The 20,111-nt window shown below is 36.4% G+C and overlaps 1 protein-coding gene across 4 annotated transcripts; it reads left to right on the top strand.

Moving 5' to 3' along the window:
* Window positions 1-368: 368 nt before the first annotated feature.
* sun1a (Sad1 and UNC84 domain containing 1a) lies at window positions 369-18,853 on the top strand. 4 transcript variants are annotated; one of them, XM_051124952.1, is made up of 21 exons: window positions 369-528; window positions 4,256-4,432; window positions 5,634-5,833; window positions 5,953-5,979; window positions 6,092-6,319; window positions 6,508-6,612; window positions 7,059-7,190; window positions 9,209-9,289; window positions 11,143-11,191; window positions 12,266-12,321; window positions 12,420-12,568; window positions 12,687-12,965; window positions 13,830-13,922; window positions 14,122-14,195; window positions 14,313-14,457; window positions 16,200-16,463; window positions 16,573-16,657; window positions 16,998-17,113; window positions 17,206-17,373; window positions 17,710-17,802; window positions 18,053-18,852. In XM_051124952.1, exons 2-21 carry the CDS (start codon window positions 4,329-4,331, stop codon window positions 18,182-18,184), a joined length of 2,580 nt encoding a protein of 859 aa, XP_050980909.1. In that variant the 5' UTR covers window positions 369-528; window positions 4,256-4,328; the 3' UTR covers window positions 18,185-18,852. The 4 variants fall into 4 exon arrangements, with proteins under 4 accessions (XP_050980909.1, XP_050980910.1, XP_050980907.1 ...); XM_051124953.1 differs by lacking the exon at window positions 369-528 and adding an exon at window positions 856-969 and having other exon boundaries at window positions 18,053-18,853; XM_051124950.1 differs by lacking the exon at window positions 369-528 and adding an exon at window positions 2,410-2,569 and having other exon boundaries at window positions 18,053-18,853.
* The last annotated feature ends 1,258 nt before the right edge of the window (window positions 18,854-20,111 follow it).

Genomic DNA, 20,111 nt, shown 5'->3' with positions numbered 1-20,111 from the left:
TAAAGATATAATTAATATTAATAGCATCATTGCTCTCTTTTTAAATTTCATTTCATTTTAAGAAAATTTAAATTGTTTTTAACACACTGTAAAAATATATATATTTTCGAAATTGTAAATAAAAAAATATGTCATAATATATAAAAGTCTATCAAAGGCTCTGTGTAAACTATTTATATTACACATATTACAATAAACTAATTATAACTAATGTGTAATGCTGACGCTATCCAAAAGCGAAACAAGCTAATGCGTGTTTGTTATTTATTTTTAAGGCTCTAAAATTTCATTTGTGATAAGGTAGACGCATTTGGCGGATATGACGTCGTTTCTCAAGCTGAAGTGCGTGACGTGATATTTAAATAGCCACCTGAGGCGTGATTAGAGAAACTGTTCGACACCGTTAGCGCTGCCGTATCATATTATAGTGGGAAGCAAACACTAACTAACGTGCAAACGTTTATTACTAAACTGCAGTTCAGTTCTTTGTATCTCATCTAAAAGTGATATAGCGACGTTTAAGCTCAGGTAAGTTACTTTAAGTTCTGTTTGTACTGCTAACTTGCTAGTCAATTGCGACAGGTGCTGCTGAATCAATATTTACCTGAACCTTCAAAGAAAGTTGGTCTTTTTTTTCTTGGTGTGTTTATTATGGGGTTTAATTGTGTCTCATTTAGTTGTTTTTGCAGTAACGAGGTTTTAGAATATCAGTTTGTGAAATACTGTGTCTTAGAGCAGTTAATGTTGAGTGACGTGTTGTCTGTCAGATGGAGATGTCAGTGTTTATATTTCGCGGCGGTAGGCCGAAGCTTTTCTCATTGGTCCATTCAGCTGTTTTTTCTTGATGATGCGATATTTGAGCTGCTGGAGGCGGCCACATATGGATTATAATGGTTTAATGGTGATACCGTGCTGTTTCGGGTGTTGAAATCTGAGATATTGAGGTTGGAGGGCACCAGACCCGTTTGAGTGAGTCTCATGTTTCTCTATAAAGCGAAGACGCTACGTTCCGTATCATTATCATGAAACCTGCTTAGGCGATAATTCAGCACACTGATGCTCGAGTTGCATTAGGTGCATATTGTTTATCATTTCTTGTATTAGTATATCCGAAGTGTATCCACACTGCATTATGAGAAAACCCGTATGCTTGTTGCAATTTCACATGAGAATTTGCGTGTGTGATTGTACACCCATCCTTCTCTCCACACATAAGATAGCTAAGCCATTCTGTCTGACTACTGTATTGTTTGTTCATGCTAACAGCAGAAGGGACATGAGTAACGTTAATTGAGCATGTTTTTTTACGGTGTTTGCAGGTATTGTTTAAATTAGACAATGGCATAGGCTTGTAAAATGTTATTCCAAGAAGTGCCAATCAGCACTGTCATATGACAGTGTCCTGCCAAAGCTGATGCATCACACAAAGGAAAAGTTTTTTTTTCAACCAAACTGGTGTTGTTACAATGTCGGTAGTATATGCAGATGAACAGCTTGTACCCTTTTTAAAATGTATTTAATTTAAATTTCTTTTCATTTTGAGAAAATTGTAATTATTTTTAACACAGTGCAAAAAAAAAAATTCGAAATATAATATATTATATTATATTATATTATAATTTATTCCTATGATTGTTTTTTTTTTTTTTTTTTTTTTTTTTTTGTTTGAATATTGATAGAATATTGATGATGATGATAAAGTGTTTCTTGAACAGCAGATCAGCATATTAGAATGATTTTTGAAGGATCATGTGACATTGAAGAAAATTACAGGTATAAATTACATGTTTAAATATATTCAACAGTTATTTTAAATGGTAAAAATGTTTTTGATTAATTTTGTTGTAAACAAATGCAGGCATGGTAAGGATTAAAAATTGTACCGTCCAAAAACTTCTATGTAATTCATTTTGAAGCACAATTTTTGCATTAATACTTAGTCATAGATTTGTTAATTTCACTTTCTCTATCTTTGTTTTTGTGAATAGGCATATGGGTGAGTGTGAATCTTTTGCACTCTTAATACTTTATATATAATATCTAGAAATTACAGCTATAATTTAAAAGGTAAATTCAGAAAAATAGTCTAAACATTCAGATATTTATAGCATAAGGCATAAAAACTGACCCTTAATCAGCAGAGCATCATTGTTCATTCTTGCATGTTAATGCAAAGTGTAAACAGTGATGTGACTCAGGTGATTACATGTGATTGGATCACCAGAGATTACTACAAGGTGCAAACCAGCATCACGCTGAATTTCTTTACTTTTTTGCTCTTTTACAGATGCAATTCATCCCATGTTCAAAGTACAGTGAAGCACCTTTAAAATGGATAGATAGCGATAGAGATCTTTTGGATCACGAGGGAGGGACAGGGAATGTTTAGTGGCTCACATGTCACGTATGCAGGTGCTGAACACAGGAAGTAGAGCAAGCCTCCTTAATTCGCTTGATCCATCCAGAGCTCCTTGTGCCTATAGGAGCGTGAGTGTGCGGTAATGTGATTGTTCCATGGGATGACCGGTGACGACACATGGTATCTGGAGAGCTGGGGCTGGACGGTGCTGTGTGTATTACACCTTTTTTTTCCTGTTTAAATGTATTGCTATAAAGCATTAGCTTGAATGCTAGTGCTGTTCTTGGTATCGATTTAAGGCTGGAAATTTAACAGCGGTAAGCTGACGTTAATTATACATTGTCAGGTTACTGTTTAGCATGTGTTCTGCTCAGCAGGTGCTGCCTGAATGTCCTTTGTCACACTGTCAGACCTCAAGCAAGCAGAACAGCTCCAAAGTTCACAGACGTGAATGCTGGGATTGTTCCTAGAGAGATGGCAGTTGTTGCTGTCTTTGAACCATTGGCTTGAGTTTAAAAATGGTGGCTGGCCAAAGCTAGTGGAAAATGACCAGACCCGTTGTTTAATTTTTACTGAATGGCTTTGATTTCTTTTTTGTGGGTTGTGTGTTTAAGGTTTGGAGTTTGTATTCTCTGTTGTGGAGTTTTAATGTGAAACGAACTCTAAACAAACTCTTTGCCTAGTGAGGTGTGTGTGTGTGTGTGTGTGTGTGTGTGTGTGTGTGTGTGTGTGTGTGTGTGTGTGTGTGTGTGTGTGTGTGTGTGTGTGTGTGTGTGTGTGTGTGTGTGTATACCTGGTATTTATCACGTTATGGGGACCAAATGTCCCCACAAGGATAGTAATACCAGTAAAGTAATTTTTTTTTTTGGTTTGTTTGTTTGTTTGTTTTTTTAGGTCCCCATGAGGAAACAGGTATACAAATCATGCAGAATAAGTTTTGTTTTTGAGAAGGTAAAAGTATGCACAGTCTCCTGTGAGGGCTAGGTTTAGGTGTAGGGCAATAGAAAATACGTTTTGTACAGTATAAAAACCATTACGCCTATGGAATGTCCCCATAAAACATGGAAACACAACTTGTTTTTTTTTGTTCTATAAGCGCCTGATTAGTGATCTCCAGGACTTTTTTTTTTTTTTTTTTTTTTTTTTTTTTCCCCTGTCCATTTAAAGATTAAAGGTATTGGCTGATGAAAGGCTCTTTGTGTCTGTTATAAAATGTCTAAACATTTCAAAAGCCTAGTGCAGGGTTTTTTTTTTTTTTGTTTGTTTTTTTTTTTTTTTTTTTTTTTTTTTGTCTGTCTATTTTGCTATTGTTTTGTGGAGTGACACTTTCATAAACATTTCTATACTCCTCTGATTATGTAATGGTAAATATTACAATATCATAGCACAACAACAGTGATCAGCAATAATGATAAGCCTAATACTCACAATAATAATATTGAGGTCATATAGATCATAAAGTCTCGGAAGTAAGAAGAGGATTATCCTTCACCTGAAATGTTTGTCTTTTTATCCTGATATGCAAGGCAAATGTTGGGTCACAATAATTAGGAACCACAGTTTCCACAAATCCCTTCACTCGATTGGGATGTACTCTTTTATTCTGGACAGCAAAGGTAGTGACTGTAACACAGAGCATATTTTGCAGTATTAAACACGTAGTGTAGGCTCTGACAAATCTTCAAAAAGAGCACAAGAATAGCCTTCTCAGCTGCCATAGTTGCAACTTCTGCATCATCAGAACAGGGTGTTCAGCGCACCACCGTTTCCTTTTTAAAAAAAAAAAAAAAAAAAAAAAAAAGTTTTGCAACGTTTTGTCAGGGCTGAACGAATATCTCTTCTATGGTAGCTGGTCTTAATCAGTCTTAATTAGTGCTTTTTGTCTGTCTCCCTCAGTTCCAGCTACTCCTCTTCAGCAGAAGACTTTGAGAGGGAGCTGAGGATTGGGCCCGTCTTCGAGTCGCCCAGGATGTCCAGACGTAGTCTCCGTCTGCACACCAGCACGAGTCACTATGGAGACGACAGTCTGCTTGACTCATCTCTTCACCACAGCACTTCCTTCAGCCGTGACAAGTAAATACAGTAAATACAGTTTGTCTATATATATATATATATATATATATATATATATAAAATTCTATATGGCCCAGCGGCCAAGTTACTGAAATCTAATGCAGATGCTGAATTAGCCACACACAGATGCAACTACTTATCTGTCCACTAGAGGTCCAGCATGTTTGCCCGGGATCTTGCTGGGATCAGTAAAGAGGTCTTATGGCTCTTTAGAAAGTCTTAATTTGGTTTTTGGGGTGTACTGGTATAGGTTTTAATGCTTGATTAATTCAAAAATACATAATTATTCTAAAAATATTTTACATTTACTTTTTCCAGTCTGTTTCAAATGACTTATAAAGTTCCTGCTGATGAAGCCTCACCTTCCAAAATATAAAATCTGCTCTGATTGGTTAACTCGGGGTGCTCAACCCTGTTCCTGGAGAACTACCTTCCTGCAGAGTTCAGCTCCAACCCTGATCAAACACACCTGAACCAACTAATTAGGATCTGAAAGAACACTTGATAATTAAAGACAGGTGTGTTTGATTAGGGTTGGCACTAAACTCTGCAGGAAGGTAGAACTCCAGGAACAGGGTTGGGCACCCCTGGGTTAGCTGGTTCAGTAGCCCAATATGTTTTGATTGGCGAGCCATTTGGGGCATGTTCCAGAAACGTCATGCCCCTTACCATAATCCACAAGTTTTATCTGCTCAGCTGTAATTATTAGTGGTGATGTCAATTTTGCCATTTACGATTTTGAGCCCGATTCAGACCCTGAGAATGTTTAAGAACAAGAGGATCCTGCAGAACCTTTACAAGCACAGATTTTATGAGGGCAGAAATTATTTAAATGAGTGACATTGACTTATCCGACTTGTAACACAATATCCGGCAGAAACGTGGTATAATAAGCTGTTTGTTGTAGTTCTTGAAGTGTTTATGCTTAAATGACAACATTACATGGCACTAACTAAAGTTGGAAAAGTGGAAAAAGAATAAGACCCCTCTAACTCATCTAGACTGCAGATTGGGTAGAAATTGTGTGAAAATCTGGAGAAAAGTTGTGTAGTGTATTCTAGTTTTGTCACTTATGAAAAAAAATTACCAATGTGGTGTCAGTACATGTAACAATATTAGATAAATGGAAGGAGGCATCAGGAATATAAAGGTTCTGCTTTCTGTCCCCTCTCTTGTCTTATTCTGTCTCTTTGTCTTATAGGACACTGAAGAGCAGAAGAGCTCATCACTCTATTTCAGGGACAACACAGATTGTTCATACTCCAAGGTCTGCTTCAACATCAGTTCTGCAGGCCCATAACAGCACCCTAAACAGCTGTGCACCCAGCGATGCCTCTCTGCTGTCCTCTTTTCTAGATGAGTCCTCCATTCAGGAACGCACCCTAGTCGACAGCTTCTGGGGTCAGTACCAGCAGATCTGGATCAGGATCGCCACAATATGATTTAAAATGAACTGCAGTTTGATGGAGAGCTGAAGCATTGATTGTGTTTTTCCTTTTTCTTTTCTTCCTTCAAATTAGGTTTGGATGAAGACTGTGATATTAAGGGTATGTGTTTGCTCTAGTGTTTTTTTTTTTTTTTTGTTGTTTTTTTTTTTAATCTTGGGGCTGTGTTTATGTATGTATTTATGTTTAAACTTTTATTGGATTTTTATTTCAGAACAGACTATCATTGCACACCACAGCACAGTGGAGGCCAAAACACAGACCTCTACAGCACAAAACGGCTTCATCTGCAAAGACTGCTCCATCAGCTCTCCCTCCAAGAACAACAGTTCCCTTCATAATGCTACTGGGCATCAGGAATCTTTTATAGAGACAACCAACACAGCCTCCTTTCCAAACACCACATTATACTGCAGGGACAAGAATCGGCAAAACAAGCCAGGTGAGATGGTTTAATACTCTATGAAGTAGTATGTTGCCTCGCTGCAGTTTGCAGTGTCACCTTTTCCTGTATGATGTGGTCAGGTTTCTCCTGGTCTCTAGAAATCTCAGAGTCCTTCCGTTCTTTGGATGCATTTAGATGAGTATTATTGAAGGAAAAGAGCAGGCTTGACTTCATTGTGTCTGCAGGTGTGCTGAGGATGTTGTCAGAGGCGTGCCTTAATAACAGAAGGAGAATTGCTGCATTTGTAGTGTACATAAGCACACTGCTGATGCAGACAGCTCTGCTCAAAGGTATCAGCCTTTGTTAGTCTGTCATTCACCTCACCTTTTCAAGCTGTGGGGTTCCTCACTGGATGGTTTATGGCTGTTTGCGGGTCTTTCTTTTCAGCATGTTTTCAATGTCAGAGCACGAAACCAGCCCATGTTCAGATTAGATTGTATGGAAACATTTTCCATAGTTTCTTCACTTTTTAAGAAGCATTTTACACCTTGGTAGGTATCAAGGATGGGAAACTCTTGTATAATATACAGCTGGGATAGTTTGGATGGGTTTGAATTTTAGGACTTGTACAGAGGTACACACTGCGTGGATTCAAATCAGCCTGCTGGGTAAAGATGTTCTCCACAACCACTGTCATTCTGTTTCTGTTCACAGTTTGTCCTGACCACTGCATCACTGTCAGATGTCTTTTGATTATCAGACCGTATGTGTTTATTATCAGTCCATGTTTTTCCAGGCCTGCTGATATCAGTGTTGCACTGGTGTGTGCGAGTGTGTAAGGGAATCGCTCAATTCACAGCCAGTGTGTTGGGGAAGACACTGCAGTCTGTGCAACAGAGGAGAGCCACCAATGGCTGTGCTAACGGAGGTATTGGTTTCTTTCAGCTTTACTAATGCCTGGATATTATGTCTACTTATTAACCAAACTATTGTGCACACTGTACAAACAGCCAGAAACAGGCAATAGCGTTGTCTTAAAGTCTTGAGCATTAGAACTCGTCACGCTCATGATGTCATGCTCCAAGTCATTTCAAGTGAAAATCATTGATTTGGGAAATTTAGTTCTTGGTTTCAAAGAAATGATAGATGGTTTGATGAACAAGATGTTTGTTTGCACCAAACAGTTTACAGAAATTGTGACTGGTGTTTTCACGATACGTCATCAATCGGCCGTATTGGCGGCACGGAATGTAAACAGTGCCACTGAACTGAATGAAACTTGCATATTTTGCTGATTGTTACAGCTGAAAATGTTATATTGTCTTTTTTTTTTTTTTTTTTTTTTTGGGGGGGGGCTTTACTAATTGGTAGGACCAGGAAAAACATTTGGAGTACTATAGACTGCCAAAAGTTATAACAAATCAAGGAGAAGAGTGGGGAAAAAAAACTGTCTGAGGAACAAGACGTTTGTAGTTTGCCAAACTGAACGAGGATTTCCAGGGCAAGAATCTTTACGACATTAGTGTTTGTTCTTATTTCCGGTCAGATTAAATATTAGGCTAATATTTTAATTACTACTGCTTGCATGTATCTTTACCACTTATTAACTTTAGTTCGTCAAAATATTTTGCCCTTTCCCGCTTACTAGGTCCTTCTCTATATGATTTAGCAGCTTCCACACATTTTTTTCCCCGTGGTTTACACAGCATAAATTAGCAGAACAACATATTCAGTAGTACATTAACTGTGCAATCCATGCTGTTGTTTACATGCAAGTATCACCAATATGGCCGTGCGTCCGGATAACTGACCAAATTGTGACGTTAGTGCAAACCCTCTATTGCTGGATCGGGGCTCGTTTGAGAAAACTGTGAAAGATATTTGGCCTCCTTCAAATTTTCAGTTGAATAATCTGGCCCTCAAAACAAGGAATTGAGGAGCCCTGATGTAAACAGCCCCTTTCTGGTATCCTTGCAGGCGTCATACAAAAGATAACTGGTATACCAGCATTCCGTCGTCTCGAAATTGAAGTTGCAATAATGGATATAACTGTTCGTAAACCAGGTTAGTAAGTGGTTTTATCACAGTGGTTTTATATTGAGTAGAATGTTAAGTCACCTTAAAGGTGAAGCGCATCTTCTATGTCACTTGCAGCATTAAAACTTTAAAAACTCCACTGAACCCAATTTGTTAGTATTTTATTGCATCATATTAACACCAGTGTTCACCCTGATAATCGTAGTAAAAGTAGCCTTCATTCTTCCTCTGTGCATATTAAACGAAATGTACAGTATGTTCTATGTATAGGGCACAAGGTGGGCCTGAAAATGAACTCTGTGCATAATTCAAACACTTTTAGCCCTAATAAATTGACAGCCATTGCATGCTTAAAACTACTTGCTTTGCATATTGGTTTTTTATGGTAAATAAAAAAAAATAAATAAAAAAAAAAAAGCTTAATTTTATGTTCATTTAGTTACTAAGTAAATCTGGGTTTTAAAAAAAACACACTTGCTTGAGCTGCAGATCTGTTTCTGGTTGAGGACACTGTTTGACAATCACCAGTCTTTTTCTTTAGGATTTGCATTTGAGCACCTGTCTCTTCTGTCTTTGTTAATTTTGTCCCTTAGTGAAAGTCTGTCTGTCTTTTTTTAACCAACTGCTTTAGTCTTTTCCATGGTGTTTGACCTCCATTCTTTCCCACAGACACTATAACTTAAAAATTCTTTCCCCTTCCAGATGTTTCTTCGAAGCATGATTACACTGCGCATAAACAAATGTGCCTGTCCACCATGAGCACTACCTTGGTTACATGCAAATTTCTTTTGTTGGAGTCTCTCTGCAGAGCTGGGATTGGAAGGATGGAGAACACTGGTACAGAATTGCAAAGAATTCTTGATTTTATCTGATGTTTGTTTGTTTGTTTGTTTCCGTTTTTCATCATAGGCAATGAGAAATACTACAGCAGTATGAGCGTTAAAGAGGTAGTGCTGCAAAAGGAACGGCCAAAGATTAGCGCCGTACTGTGTAAGTATACATGCTTTCAGATATTTTTCCACTTCAAATCATTAGGTTGTTATATTTAGAGGTAAGAACTATATGGAAAAGGCACACAGGGTTAGAACAACATGTGGGTGAGTAAATGATGACAGAAAAATATTTTTGGTCAGTTATTATTTTAAAAGTGCTAGTAATCGTGCTGCCTTTCCTTTGGTTAAACTATAGGGTAGTATTGCATTTTCCATTGAGGATTCATTAGTGTTATGCATTCTGAGGTGACTTTTAAAATTCAAATTTAAAATTGTGTTGACTATTGAAAAACTGATAGACAAGTTTGGAAGCTGCCTAGGTAGAGTCACTAGGTTTTGTAACGGAGCCAGCTTCATACCCTTATGAATAATAGCAGAATCATTTTTATAGTAGATGTACAGTACATGCTGAATGTTTGCACACTTCTACATACATAATGTTTATGTTGGTGGCACAAGAAATGCTGTATGAGTTTAACTTTAACACGCGGTTTAACACACCATTTTCAACCATGCGCTAATTCTAACAGGTGATGACTGCAAAAGGAAGCATAATTTTGCTACAGACACTCGGTCTTCCCAGGAAGAGAAGTCTGTAGGGACCTTATGGTCGCTCATAGTTTCTACAGGTTATAAAATTATCCTCCTTAACTTCAATCTTGGTCATTCCAAGAGCTTCTGGTTTAGAAATAGTTGACAAGCCAGTTAATGCTGCTGAGAGCTTCTTCCCTGCATTGATGGTTTTCAGGTTGTGGTCAGGGTAATTTGTTCCCCGGGAGGTGTGGGTTTGCCTTGGTGAAGAGCTTTTAAGACAACCTTGCATGGCCTGCTTTTGCTTTCTTTTCTCTTTCTTCATCTTTCTGTGGCTCTGATGCTCTAATTTCATTTTGGGAATTGCTTTCCTCTTCACTTGAAGTTATTATAACTTTTTCCCCCAGTTTTTAACGCGTTATGTTCCAGGCACAATTAAATCTGGAGGTTAAGTTATAATAATGAAAACTTTAAATAAATTAAAAAAACAACAACAAAAAAAAGTGAGGTAAAATAAAGAGATATTCAATATGCCGCACTATTGAGGTCAGTAATCAAATGTAAGCAAATTAGTGACATTGCCCTAATGTGTGTGTGTGTGGTGTTGTGTTTTGTTTTTTGTTTTTTCTTTTTTCTTTTCTTTTCTTTTTTTTTTTTTCTCCTTGTCAGTTGGATTTTCTTCCAATAAAGCAATTTTATTATTATTTTTCTATTATTATATTGTCTGAGCCTTAAATGGCATGACAGCAAAAATGGCCTGTTTACTTTCTAAGACATTTATGTAAACGTCCTCTTGGCATGTGAAATGAGAAATACTGCATTTCTAGTTTAATCTCCAAAAGAGTTTTGAACTCTATCATTTCAGCCTCTGTTTCAGAACAAGGCATTTTAGCAGTTGAAGTATTTGCATAGTACAATGAACTCTTCTCAAAAGATGCCATCAAATTTTGGTAACTTGAGCCCTTTTAAAAAAAAAAACAAAGTTGGGCATACCAAATGACAAATGTGCAGTCCATTAAATTCCTTTATCACCTTTTCACTCAATCCATTTTCATTTTAAATAATTTAAAAAAAAATTATTTAAAAATTATTATTATTAATATTATTATTTTTTTTCCCCCTTTTTTTCCGGGATGAATAATACACAATGGAAAATGTGCAATTTGTCTTTTTTTTTTTTTTTTTTTTTTTTTTTTTTTTTTTTTGGCGAATCTCTCTGTGTGTGACCTTTTGCTATACATCCTATCCCTGCTCTGTGCCCTAAAGAGTATGTGCTGATTGACACTGTCTTTACTCACGCTTTACTCTGTATGTTTTCAGGGAGGACAACCTCAGGAAGCTTCTTGTGGCTTGTCGATTTCTTTGCAAAGTGAGTTTTTCTCTCTTTTCTAATCGGTTCTATTTGTACATATCAGTGTCCAGTGCACATCCAGTGTGATTATACACTAACAGTCAAAAGTTTTTGAAATTATCTGAACTCTCCATTCATCAAAGAAACCTGAAAAATTCTACTGGGCTGTTTATTATAATAATAATAATAATAATAATAATAATAATAATAATAATAATAATAATAATAATAAATGCTTTTTGAACAGCAAATCAGAATATTAGAATGATTTCTGAAGAATCATGTGACTGGAGTAATGATGCTTAAAATTTAGCTTTGAAATCACAAGAATAAATTGCATTTTAAAATGTATTCAAATAGAAAACATTTTGAAATTGTATTGTTTTTGCAGTACTTTGGATCAAATAAATGCAGGCATGGTGAGCAGAAGAGACTTGTTTAAAGAACATTAAAAATCTTACTGTCCAAAAACTTATGACTTGTATTGTATAGGTGTTATTTAATAGCCGATTCATTGTTAACTTTGTTAAATTTTCAACCAAATTCTTTACTAAGATAGAAGCCATACACTATGTTTCTCAGAATTATTGATAAAAATGACTCCTAATTTAATGTAGAAAATATTAAACTCGCATCAGACTCTGATAACAACAGGTTCTGATAACTGGCTAGTTTTCATTTTAGACAAGATTGTAATATCACTTACAGAAAATGATCGTTATGTAATTCTGAACTACGCTTTTCCAGGGTGTGCCCAATCTCATTTTAATGTTTTTTGCAACTCACTTACTGACCTGTATTTCAATCACTTAAATGCACTTAATGGTCACACATCACTATAAATACAATATAGATAGGTCTAAAATCAGTATCATTGCTTTATATCGACCGGCCTAAATCTTTGGTTAGGCACTAAGGCATTATTGATATACAGTATAACTTTCTGTAAAGCTACTTTAAAATTGTGTGTAGTTAAATGGAGTAATCATTAAATCGACAGTCCATAAACTTGTGGTTAATTTTGTCATTGCTATTGTGTTTTAATGATAATGTGAAAAACAAAATTTAACCTGTCCTCATGCTCTCTTCCAGCTGTCTCCCTATGCTTTCGAAAGTCCTGTTTCTTGTACCTTTGCTTCTGTTCCTTGGTGAGCTTACAGTTCATGAATGACTATTGTTTTAAACTGAAATAAGATCCTGCATCCTCATTTTTCCACATGCGTTTCTTCTGTGCGCTTCCTGATAGCTCTGTGCTACTGGGGGCCGTCCGGACTGTTAGCCATGTTGCCTTCTGCTAATGTGATGGAGCAGAGGGACGCCTCCTCCGTCTCCCCTCTGACTACATCCATGGGTGACTCAGAGGACGGACAAACTCCCACTGACACAAACACTCAGGTAGTATTTACCTTTCCAGATTTTAAAAGTGTATTGTATCCTGCTGAATTAACTTTGTTTCTATCAATGGCAAGGAAAATAAAGTTGCCTGTCTGGTACTCTATCTCCCTCCTCCCAGAAGCCCTCAGTTCTGTCATTGTCATCAGTAGAGGTGGAAAGGCTGATGCGTTTAGAGGACAGCTTGTCTCAGCTGTGGGATCGAGTGGCTGGGAGTTTGCTCAGGCAGGAGGAGCAGCACACTGAAGTGCTCAGTCTGTACAACACGCTGCGCTCAGAGCTTTTAACAGAGAGAAACACAGACAGAGAGAGTCTGGGCAAATGGATTGGAGACCTGCTGGAGGAGCGATTCAGCCTGCTGAAAGGCGAGGTGCAGAAAGAGGCCAAGTACACACAGCAGGTGATAATGTCTAGTCTATTTTAATAGACTCTCTTGATTTGTCTTTATTACTGCAGAGTTTAAATAACCACCTTTTTAATGCCATGCTTATAGACTCAGTTGTTAATGCTCAGTAGTTAGTAAATGCTCATCATTTACAACATTTTTAAATTGACCATGATGTTGACAACTAATATGCATTAAAAGTGGTAAGGCAGATATGCGGTATGTGTTGAAATGGACATGCAAACATAAGTCACTGACAGAAATTGAGATTATCATTTAAAAAAAACAGACTCGTGACTTTTGAGAGCTGAGGTTGTTTTATATTGTTCCCAGTTTAACAGATGTTTATTATCAGTTATATATGTTACCCTGGACCACAAAACCAGTCTTATGTTGCACGGGTATATTTGTAGTAATAGCCAAAAATACATCAGATGGGTCAAATTTATTGATTTTTCTTATGACAAAAATCATCAGGATATTAAGTAAAGATCATGTTCCATTTAGATATTTTGTAAATTTTCTACCGTAAATATATCAAAACGTAATTTTTGATTAGTAACATGCATTACTATGAACTTTATTTGGACAAGTTTAAAGGTGATTTTTCACAATATTTTATTTTATTTTTTTATATATATTTTTATTTTTTTATTTTTTGCACCCTCAGATTCCAGATTTTCAAATAGTTGTATCTCAGCCAAATATTGTCCCTTTCAAACAAACATACATCAATGGAAAGCTTATTTATTTGGCTTTCAGATGATGTATAAACCTCAATTTTGAAAAATGTACACTTATGACTGGTTTTGTGGTCCAGGGTGACATATTATGTAATATCTTGATAACTAATCTTCGAATCTCTATCTCTATCTGCAGCGTCAGGAAAAGCATGCAGAAGAGAGTCAGTCAGAGAACACTCGACTCGCTGAAGCTGAGGCTCTCCTTCAAACGTTGGCACGCAAAACTGAGGTACGACACATGTATTGTACAAGTAACAAATCCAATGCTCTTATTAGCATGCAGGATTTCGTTTTTGTAGTGGAAGGCTCTAAACCACTGATGTGACCAAAGTTCACATGCTATTTGAATGTGATATAATGACTTATGATTCAGTAATCAAGTGAGTCATCTGTGCAAATTCAGCTGGTTGACTGACTGTTATTTTTAGGAGTTGCAGAGAAAACAAGAACCTGCTTTTAGAAAGACTACTGAGGCTGAGGCACCTACCCCTGATCCTCACAGGTCATTATTATCTTCAGTCTGGCCAAACGGTCAATGTTGATGTCTCTCATTCATTAAAGTAATATTCTAGGTACTTAATGTAAACCGATGTAGTAATGTCTGTCTGTTTCTCTTCAGTGAGGACACTGAGAGCAGCTCCAGTGAGGTTTTACTGGCAGAGGTGAGGCGGCTAGAGGAAACTTTGGAGCAAATCAGAGATGATGTGCAGGGGTTGATGGGATGCAGAGACAAGTGTGAGCAGCTGGATGCCCTTTCAGTCTCAGTAAGTGCTCTGTTACCATCTTACTTCATCATCTGTAGTGTTTGCAGTGTCTAGTTTTCATGCGTGACATTTTAACACGCTTATCATCTAGCCCTTTTTTAACCTGGAAGAAATTAATTTCTAAAAAAAACTACTTTTAATATGGGAAACAAACTTTGAAAATGTGTTAAGACTATTAGAATACATAATTTAAAGGGATGGTTCGTCCAAAAATGACAATTCTGTCATTACTCACCCTCATGTCGCTCTAAACCCATAAGACCTTTCATCTTCAGAACACAAAATAAGATATTTTTGATGAAATCAGAGAGCTTTCTCACCTTCCATAGACAGCAAAGCAACTACCGAAAGCCCCGCAAAGGTCGTAAGGACATTGTTAAATTAGTACATGTGATATCAGTGGTTCAGTTGTTCAAAGAATGCTTTTTTTTTTTTTCTTTTTTTTTTTTTTGTGCAGAGAAAACAAACAATGCATGCATTGTGGTACTGCCGTGAATACGTGTCGAAGACACGGAAGAGAAGAAATTGTTTTTGTTTTATTTGCGCAAAAAAAAAAGATATTCCTATGTTCCTATGGCTTCATAGGAATGAAGTTGAACAATGGATTTTACTGGCTATTTTAATAATATCCTTACTACCTTTCTGGGCCTTGAATGTGTCAGTTGCGTTGCTGTCTATGCAGAGAGCTCTCGGATTTTATAAAAAATATCTTAATTTGTGTTCTGAAGATGAATGAAGGTCTTACAGGTTTGGAATGACATGAGGAGTAGTAATTAATCACAGATTTTTCATTTTTGGGTGAACTAACCCTTTAATTATGAGTAATATTTTATGCAGATTTCATAAATTTGGACTGCTTTTAAGTTTAAATGCGGCTTCAAACGGTCCCAAATGTGCTTGTAAATGATCCCAGCCGAGGAAAAAGGGTCTTAGCTAATGAAACGATCGGTTATTTTCATTTTAAAAAATGCAATTTAAATACATTTTAATCTCAAACGCGTGTCATGTCTTACTCTCCCTGAACTCCGTGTAATCTGACAGTTAGAGTATGTCGAAAAACCCCAGTCGTATTTTCTCCATCAACTTGAAAAATCATTTCAAAATCATCCTACATCACTACAGAAGTACTGACACAGTCTTTGCAAAATGAAAATGCAAAGAAGATCAAACACCCTTAACATAAAAGGTAAAACGGCGATATAGGACGATTAGGAAGAAAATAAGATGCGAGTTTGACATACCCTAACTGTCATGAACTGGAAAAAAACAGTCCAGGCAGAATAAGACAAGACTAGCATTTGAGATTAAAAAGTGTATAAATTGTATTATTTTTATGAAAATAACCGATCGTTACGTTAGATAAGACCCTGCTCAAGTGTTATTTAAAATGTCAAAGAATATACTTTTTTTATATACATCTATATATCTCTATATCTATATATATATATATATATATATATATATATATATATATATATATATATATATCAAAAATTTTATATTTATTTATTTATTTTTTTTAAATTCTGAAGAATAGTAGTAATATGATTAAAATGTGGTAGCATGCCAAACTGAAATGTTTGCACATTGAATAAAACATGGCTGCTGACCAATCAGAATCGAGGACTGGAGCTAAAGGTTTTAAAAAAATCTTACATGTAAATGTGGTTAAGATGAGATGACAACTAAACAGCACTTGAATATACCAAAAATATCATAATTCCTGGTTCTGCTCTTTGCAGGTATCTGAGCAGGTAGAGAAGGAAATCAGGACTCTGTTTTACGGCAGTGACCGAGCAGCAGAGCTGGAGCTTCCTGAATCTCTCCTGCAGTGGCTTTCTGATCACTTTGTGAGCACCACTGAACTGCAGGCTTCACTCAGCGCTCTAGAGAGCAGCATTCTGGGTAACCTGTCCCTTCAAGTAGAGGAGGGCCAGTCACCTTCCAAAGAGACGATCACTCAAACTGTACGACAAGCCACAGGGGAGGCAGGCCTCTCTGAGGAAGTAAGCTTTTGAGAACTTGTCTTTTAAATATTCTAATAAATTATTAACTCTGTGCATTGATTTATGTAATGCATATATATGTAATTTGTGCTGATGTCTGTCTCCACAGCATGTACAGTTGATTGTTAACAATGCGATGAAGCTCTATTCTGAAGACCGCACTGGTCTGGTGGACTATGCACTGGAATCAGGAGGTATAGTAATGGTTTTAACTCTGTGGCTGTATCTTAAGCTGTTTTTATTAAGTTGTTTGTTTAGCTGTAGGAATGTACAACACAGAATTAGGGCCTGTATGCGTTCCATGTACCAGTACGAATGTGAATATGGATATGGAATAATGCTTTTAATTAATTCCAGTGTTTTTGCACAGTAAGGGGTTTTGTTTAGGAGTAGGGTTTGTGTTGGAAAATAGATTTTTATTTATTTTTTTTATATTCCTTGTTTACACCTAATCCTATATAAATGTGAATAGCAGTCTTGCAGATTTATGCTGATGCCTGTGTAGTGAATTTAAATGTTTCTTTGTGTCTGTAGGAGGCAGCATCATAAGCACACGTTGTTCAGAGTCCTTTGACACCAAAACAGCACTGCTCAGTCTGTTTGGCCTCCCGCTGTGGTACTTCTCCCAGTCACCACGTGTAGTCATACAGGTTTGATACCTTTTAGAATTTTGAATTATATTTATATGCATTTATTTTAGCATTACTTTAATGGTAATCTCTTCAATCATTTGTCCCTGCAGCCCGATGTGCATCCTGGGAACTGCTGGGCATTCAAAGGTTCACAAGGTTATCTGGTGGTCGGGTTGTCCATGAAGATTGTGCCTACAGCCTTTTCTGTAGACCATGTGCCCAAATCCCTGTCGCCCACCGGCAATATCAGCAGCGCCCCACGAGAGTTCAATGTATATGTGAGTACACATGGAAGTAAAATCATATCAGGGTTTCCACATCTCTTGACTAAGGATTATTTGTATTATATTATATATTAATGATAATATTCAAGATTGTTTGCCCGAAATTTTTCAAACCAGGATGCCACAATTGTAAAGGGGTCCTGATGTGTTTTCAAGATTTTTTTTTTTTTTTTTTTTTTTTTTTTTTTTTTAACCAGGTGTCTAATATCGAATATGTTAAGTTGAAGGATGACCTCTCTTATTTTGGAGTTTAAAATGTTTTGGTTTTGGTTTTGGTTTTGTTTTGTTTTGTTTTTTTTGTGTTTTCCTTATTTATTGGTTCTGTTAAAGGGTCTTGATGATGAGCAGCAGGAAGAGGGGCAGTTGCTTGGACAGTTTGTTTATGATGAAGATGGAGATGCTCTTCAGACCTTCTCGGTTTCTGTAAGTATCACAAAAGCACAGTTTTCCTGTGTTCTTGTTTTTTTTTTTTTTTTTTTTTTTTTTTTTTTTTTTAAATTTCATTTATTTGCACTAGTTGCATGAGAATCAAGATGTAACTGATTGATGTTGATGGCAAAGGCAAAAATTTAATAGAAAATTTGAAAAGCTGTCATAAAGGAGGCTTATCAGTAATTTTTTTTTTTTTTTTTTTGATTGCCTGATCTGATTCTGTGTGTCTGTCTTTCTCAAGGAGGAGGTCCCAAGAGGTTTTCAGATCATTGAGATGAGAGTTCTGTCTAACTGGGGTCATCCTGAATACACCTGTGTCTACCGTTTCCGGGTTCACGGAAAGCTTGTTGAGGAATCTCTTGAAAGCAGTTAAGACTTTATGAACTCCTGACAGTCTGTCACTCATGCACTGGGGAAAAAAGGAATTGAGCTCTTGAGAAATAATGTGCCATGAGTTACACTGTTGGGCCTGAGATGACCTGAGGACATCTGATAAAGGATTGCATGCTGGTACATGTACTGTTAGGCCTCAAGGCCAGATTCAGCACTTGCACTCTTCTGAAACATCACATGGTTTCTCCCACTGTCAGGCATCAGGGTTATGTTTATTTTTCTTTATTATTATTATTATTATTATTATTATTATTATTATTATTATTATTATTATTATTATTATTATTATCTAACTAACTATTATTATACCCTATCTGGCAGAATTGTCACCAGCAAAGAATGCGTTGAGAACTTGCTGAACTGCAAACAAACCAGTGAAGAATGTATTTTAGACTAAATGTAAATGTTGTGAAAAGTTCTTCAGTTTTGTGCTTTTTATGTTTTTCTTTGTTTCTGCTAGCTGATATGTGCCCTATTTAAGAATGGCTAGAGAAAATTCGCTATTTATTTTTGTGTATTTAAGTTAAGTGAGATTGGATTGTGTATTTTTGTAAATGCTTTTCATGAACTTTATGCACAGGATTTTGTAATTGCCATGTGATCTTCATAGGCTGGCTTTTCAAATAAAATTCAATTTTTTTTATTATTTTAAAAAAGAACTGGATGCATTCAGATTCATTCAGAATTGCTAAACACAGTAAGACTGGTTTGATGTTAGACATTTGGTCTTTACATTACCATTACGTGATGTAAAGTACAAGTCGATCTGAGCAAACATGCTTAGTTTCATCAATTTATGATGCTCGGGAGGCATATTAATATTCATACATGCAACCCAGTGGAACTTAAATCTCGAGGTACATTTTTAATAGTTGCCCTATTTAAAAATCCAGTGCACATGCTTTGTTAGTGACCAAATGAACAGCTGAAGTCAATGCCCAATAAAAAATCAGATCATCATTGAACACAAGTTCAGTTGCAGTAATGAGTATCCATTTAATGTTTATTCAATATTATAGAATTAATGTTTGAATAAAACTATTTTGCAGTTCTTGTAATTACCACCTTTAGATCAAAAAGTTGATGACAACATGAGTGAAGACCAATTACTGGAAGAACCTATCAGTGGTCACCGTGATGTTAAGAGCTGCTTTTCTGCTGTCAGGCCAGTGCTAACCAGGGCTAACAACATGGATGGCTACTCAGGAACCAGTGACCCTGACGTTCTCTCTACCATCAGCAGCCTTGAATTCCTCTCTGCTGCAGAGGAATCCATTACCTCACTGGTGGTTGACATATGTGAAGAGTTAGACTTAAACCTGATCTATACCTCTATGTGCGGCCTGATTGGGAAGAGTTGCTGAAAAAATGGGGAACCATTATCGCTGAAGTGTAGCCTGATTGGGGAGAGTTGCCGAAAAATTGGGGAATTACAGTTAACAGAGCAGCTGAGGGAGAAGGCCCTCCTTCACCAGCTGCAAGAGAGATAGGATGAATGTGTAAACTGATTGGGAAGAGGAAAAAAAACGACAACCATTCCCACTTTTGGAATGTGCTTTTAAAAACAAATGGTAAACTGACAAAATGCACAGTGAATAAGAAATAAGCAAATAAAATTAGTCATGTACAAAAATCTGCATGAGTAATATGTGTTTGTAAAAAGCACATTGCACATTTAAATTATACATATATATATATACCCTCCTGTATACATGTTCCTCAAAATCCAGCAATTACAGAACTGTCCAAAGCAAAAATTAATCACACAGTTAAAATGCATAATACTATGGAAGCCTGTTTCCACCGCTGGATACAAAATAAAAAAGGTTATTGTGACTTTTCACAATTCAAACTTTTTTCACAGAATTGCATCATAGAAATTAGCAACTCTGACTTGTTTCTCACAG

This window comes from Labeo rohita, chromosome 12 (assembly GCF_022985175.1).
Source record: "Labeo rohita strain BAU-BD-2019 chromosome 12, IGBB_LRoh.1.0, whole genome shotgun sequence".
NCBI lineage: Eukaryota > Metazoa > Chordata > Actinopteri > Cypriniformes > Cyprinidae > Labeo > Labeo rohita.
The sequence above is the reverse complement of the archived record's forward strand: the minus strand, read 5'-3'. Positions and strand labels throughout refer to the sequence as shown.

Coding starts and splice junctions, on each gene's coding strand:
- sun1a (XM_051124950.1), top strand. CDS start 2,520: ATGACCGGTGACGACACATGGTATCTGGAGAGCTGGGGCTGGACGGTG. Junction 4,433..5,633: donor ACTTCCTTCAGCCGTGACAA/GTAAATACAGTA, acceptor TTTGTCTTATAG/GACACTGAAGAGCAGAAGAG. Junction 13,923..14,121: donor CGTTGGCACGCAAAACTGAG/GTACGACACATG, acceptor TGTTATTTTTAG/GAGTTGCAGAGAAAACAAGA.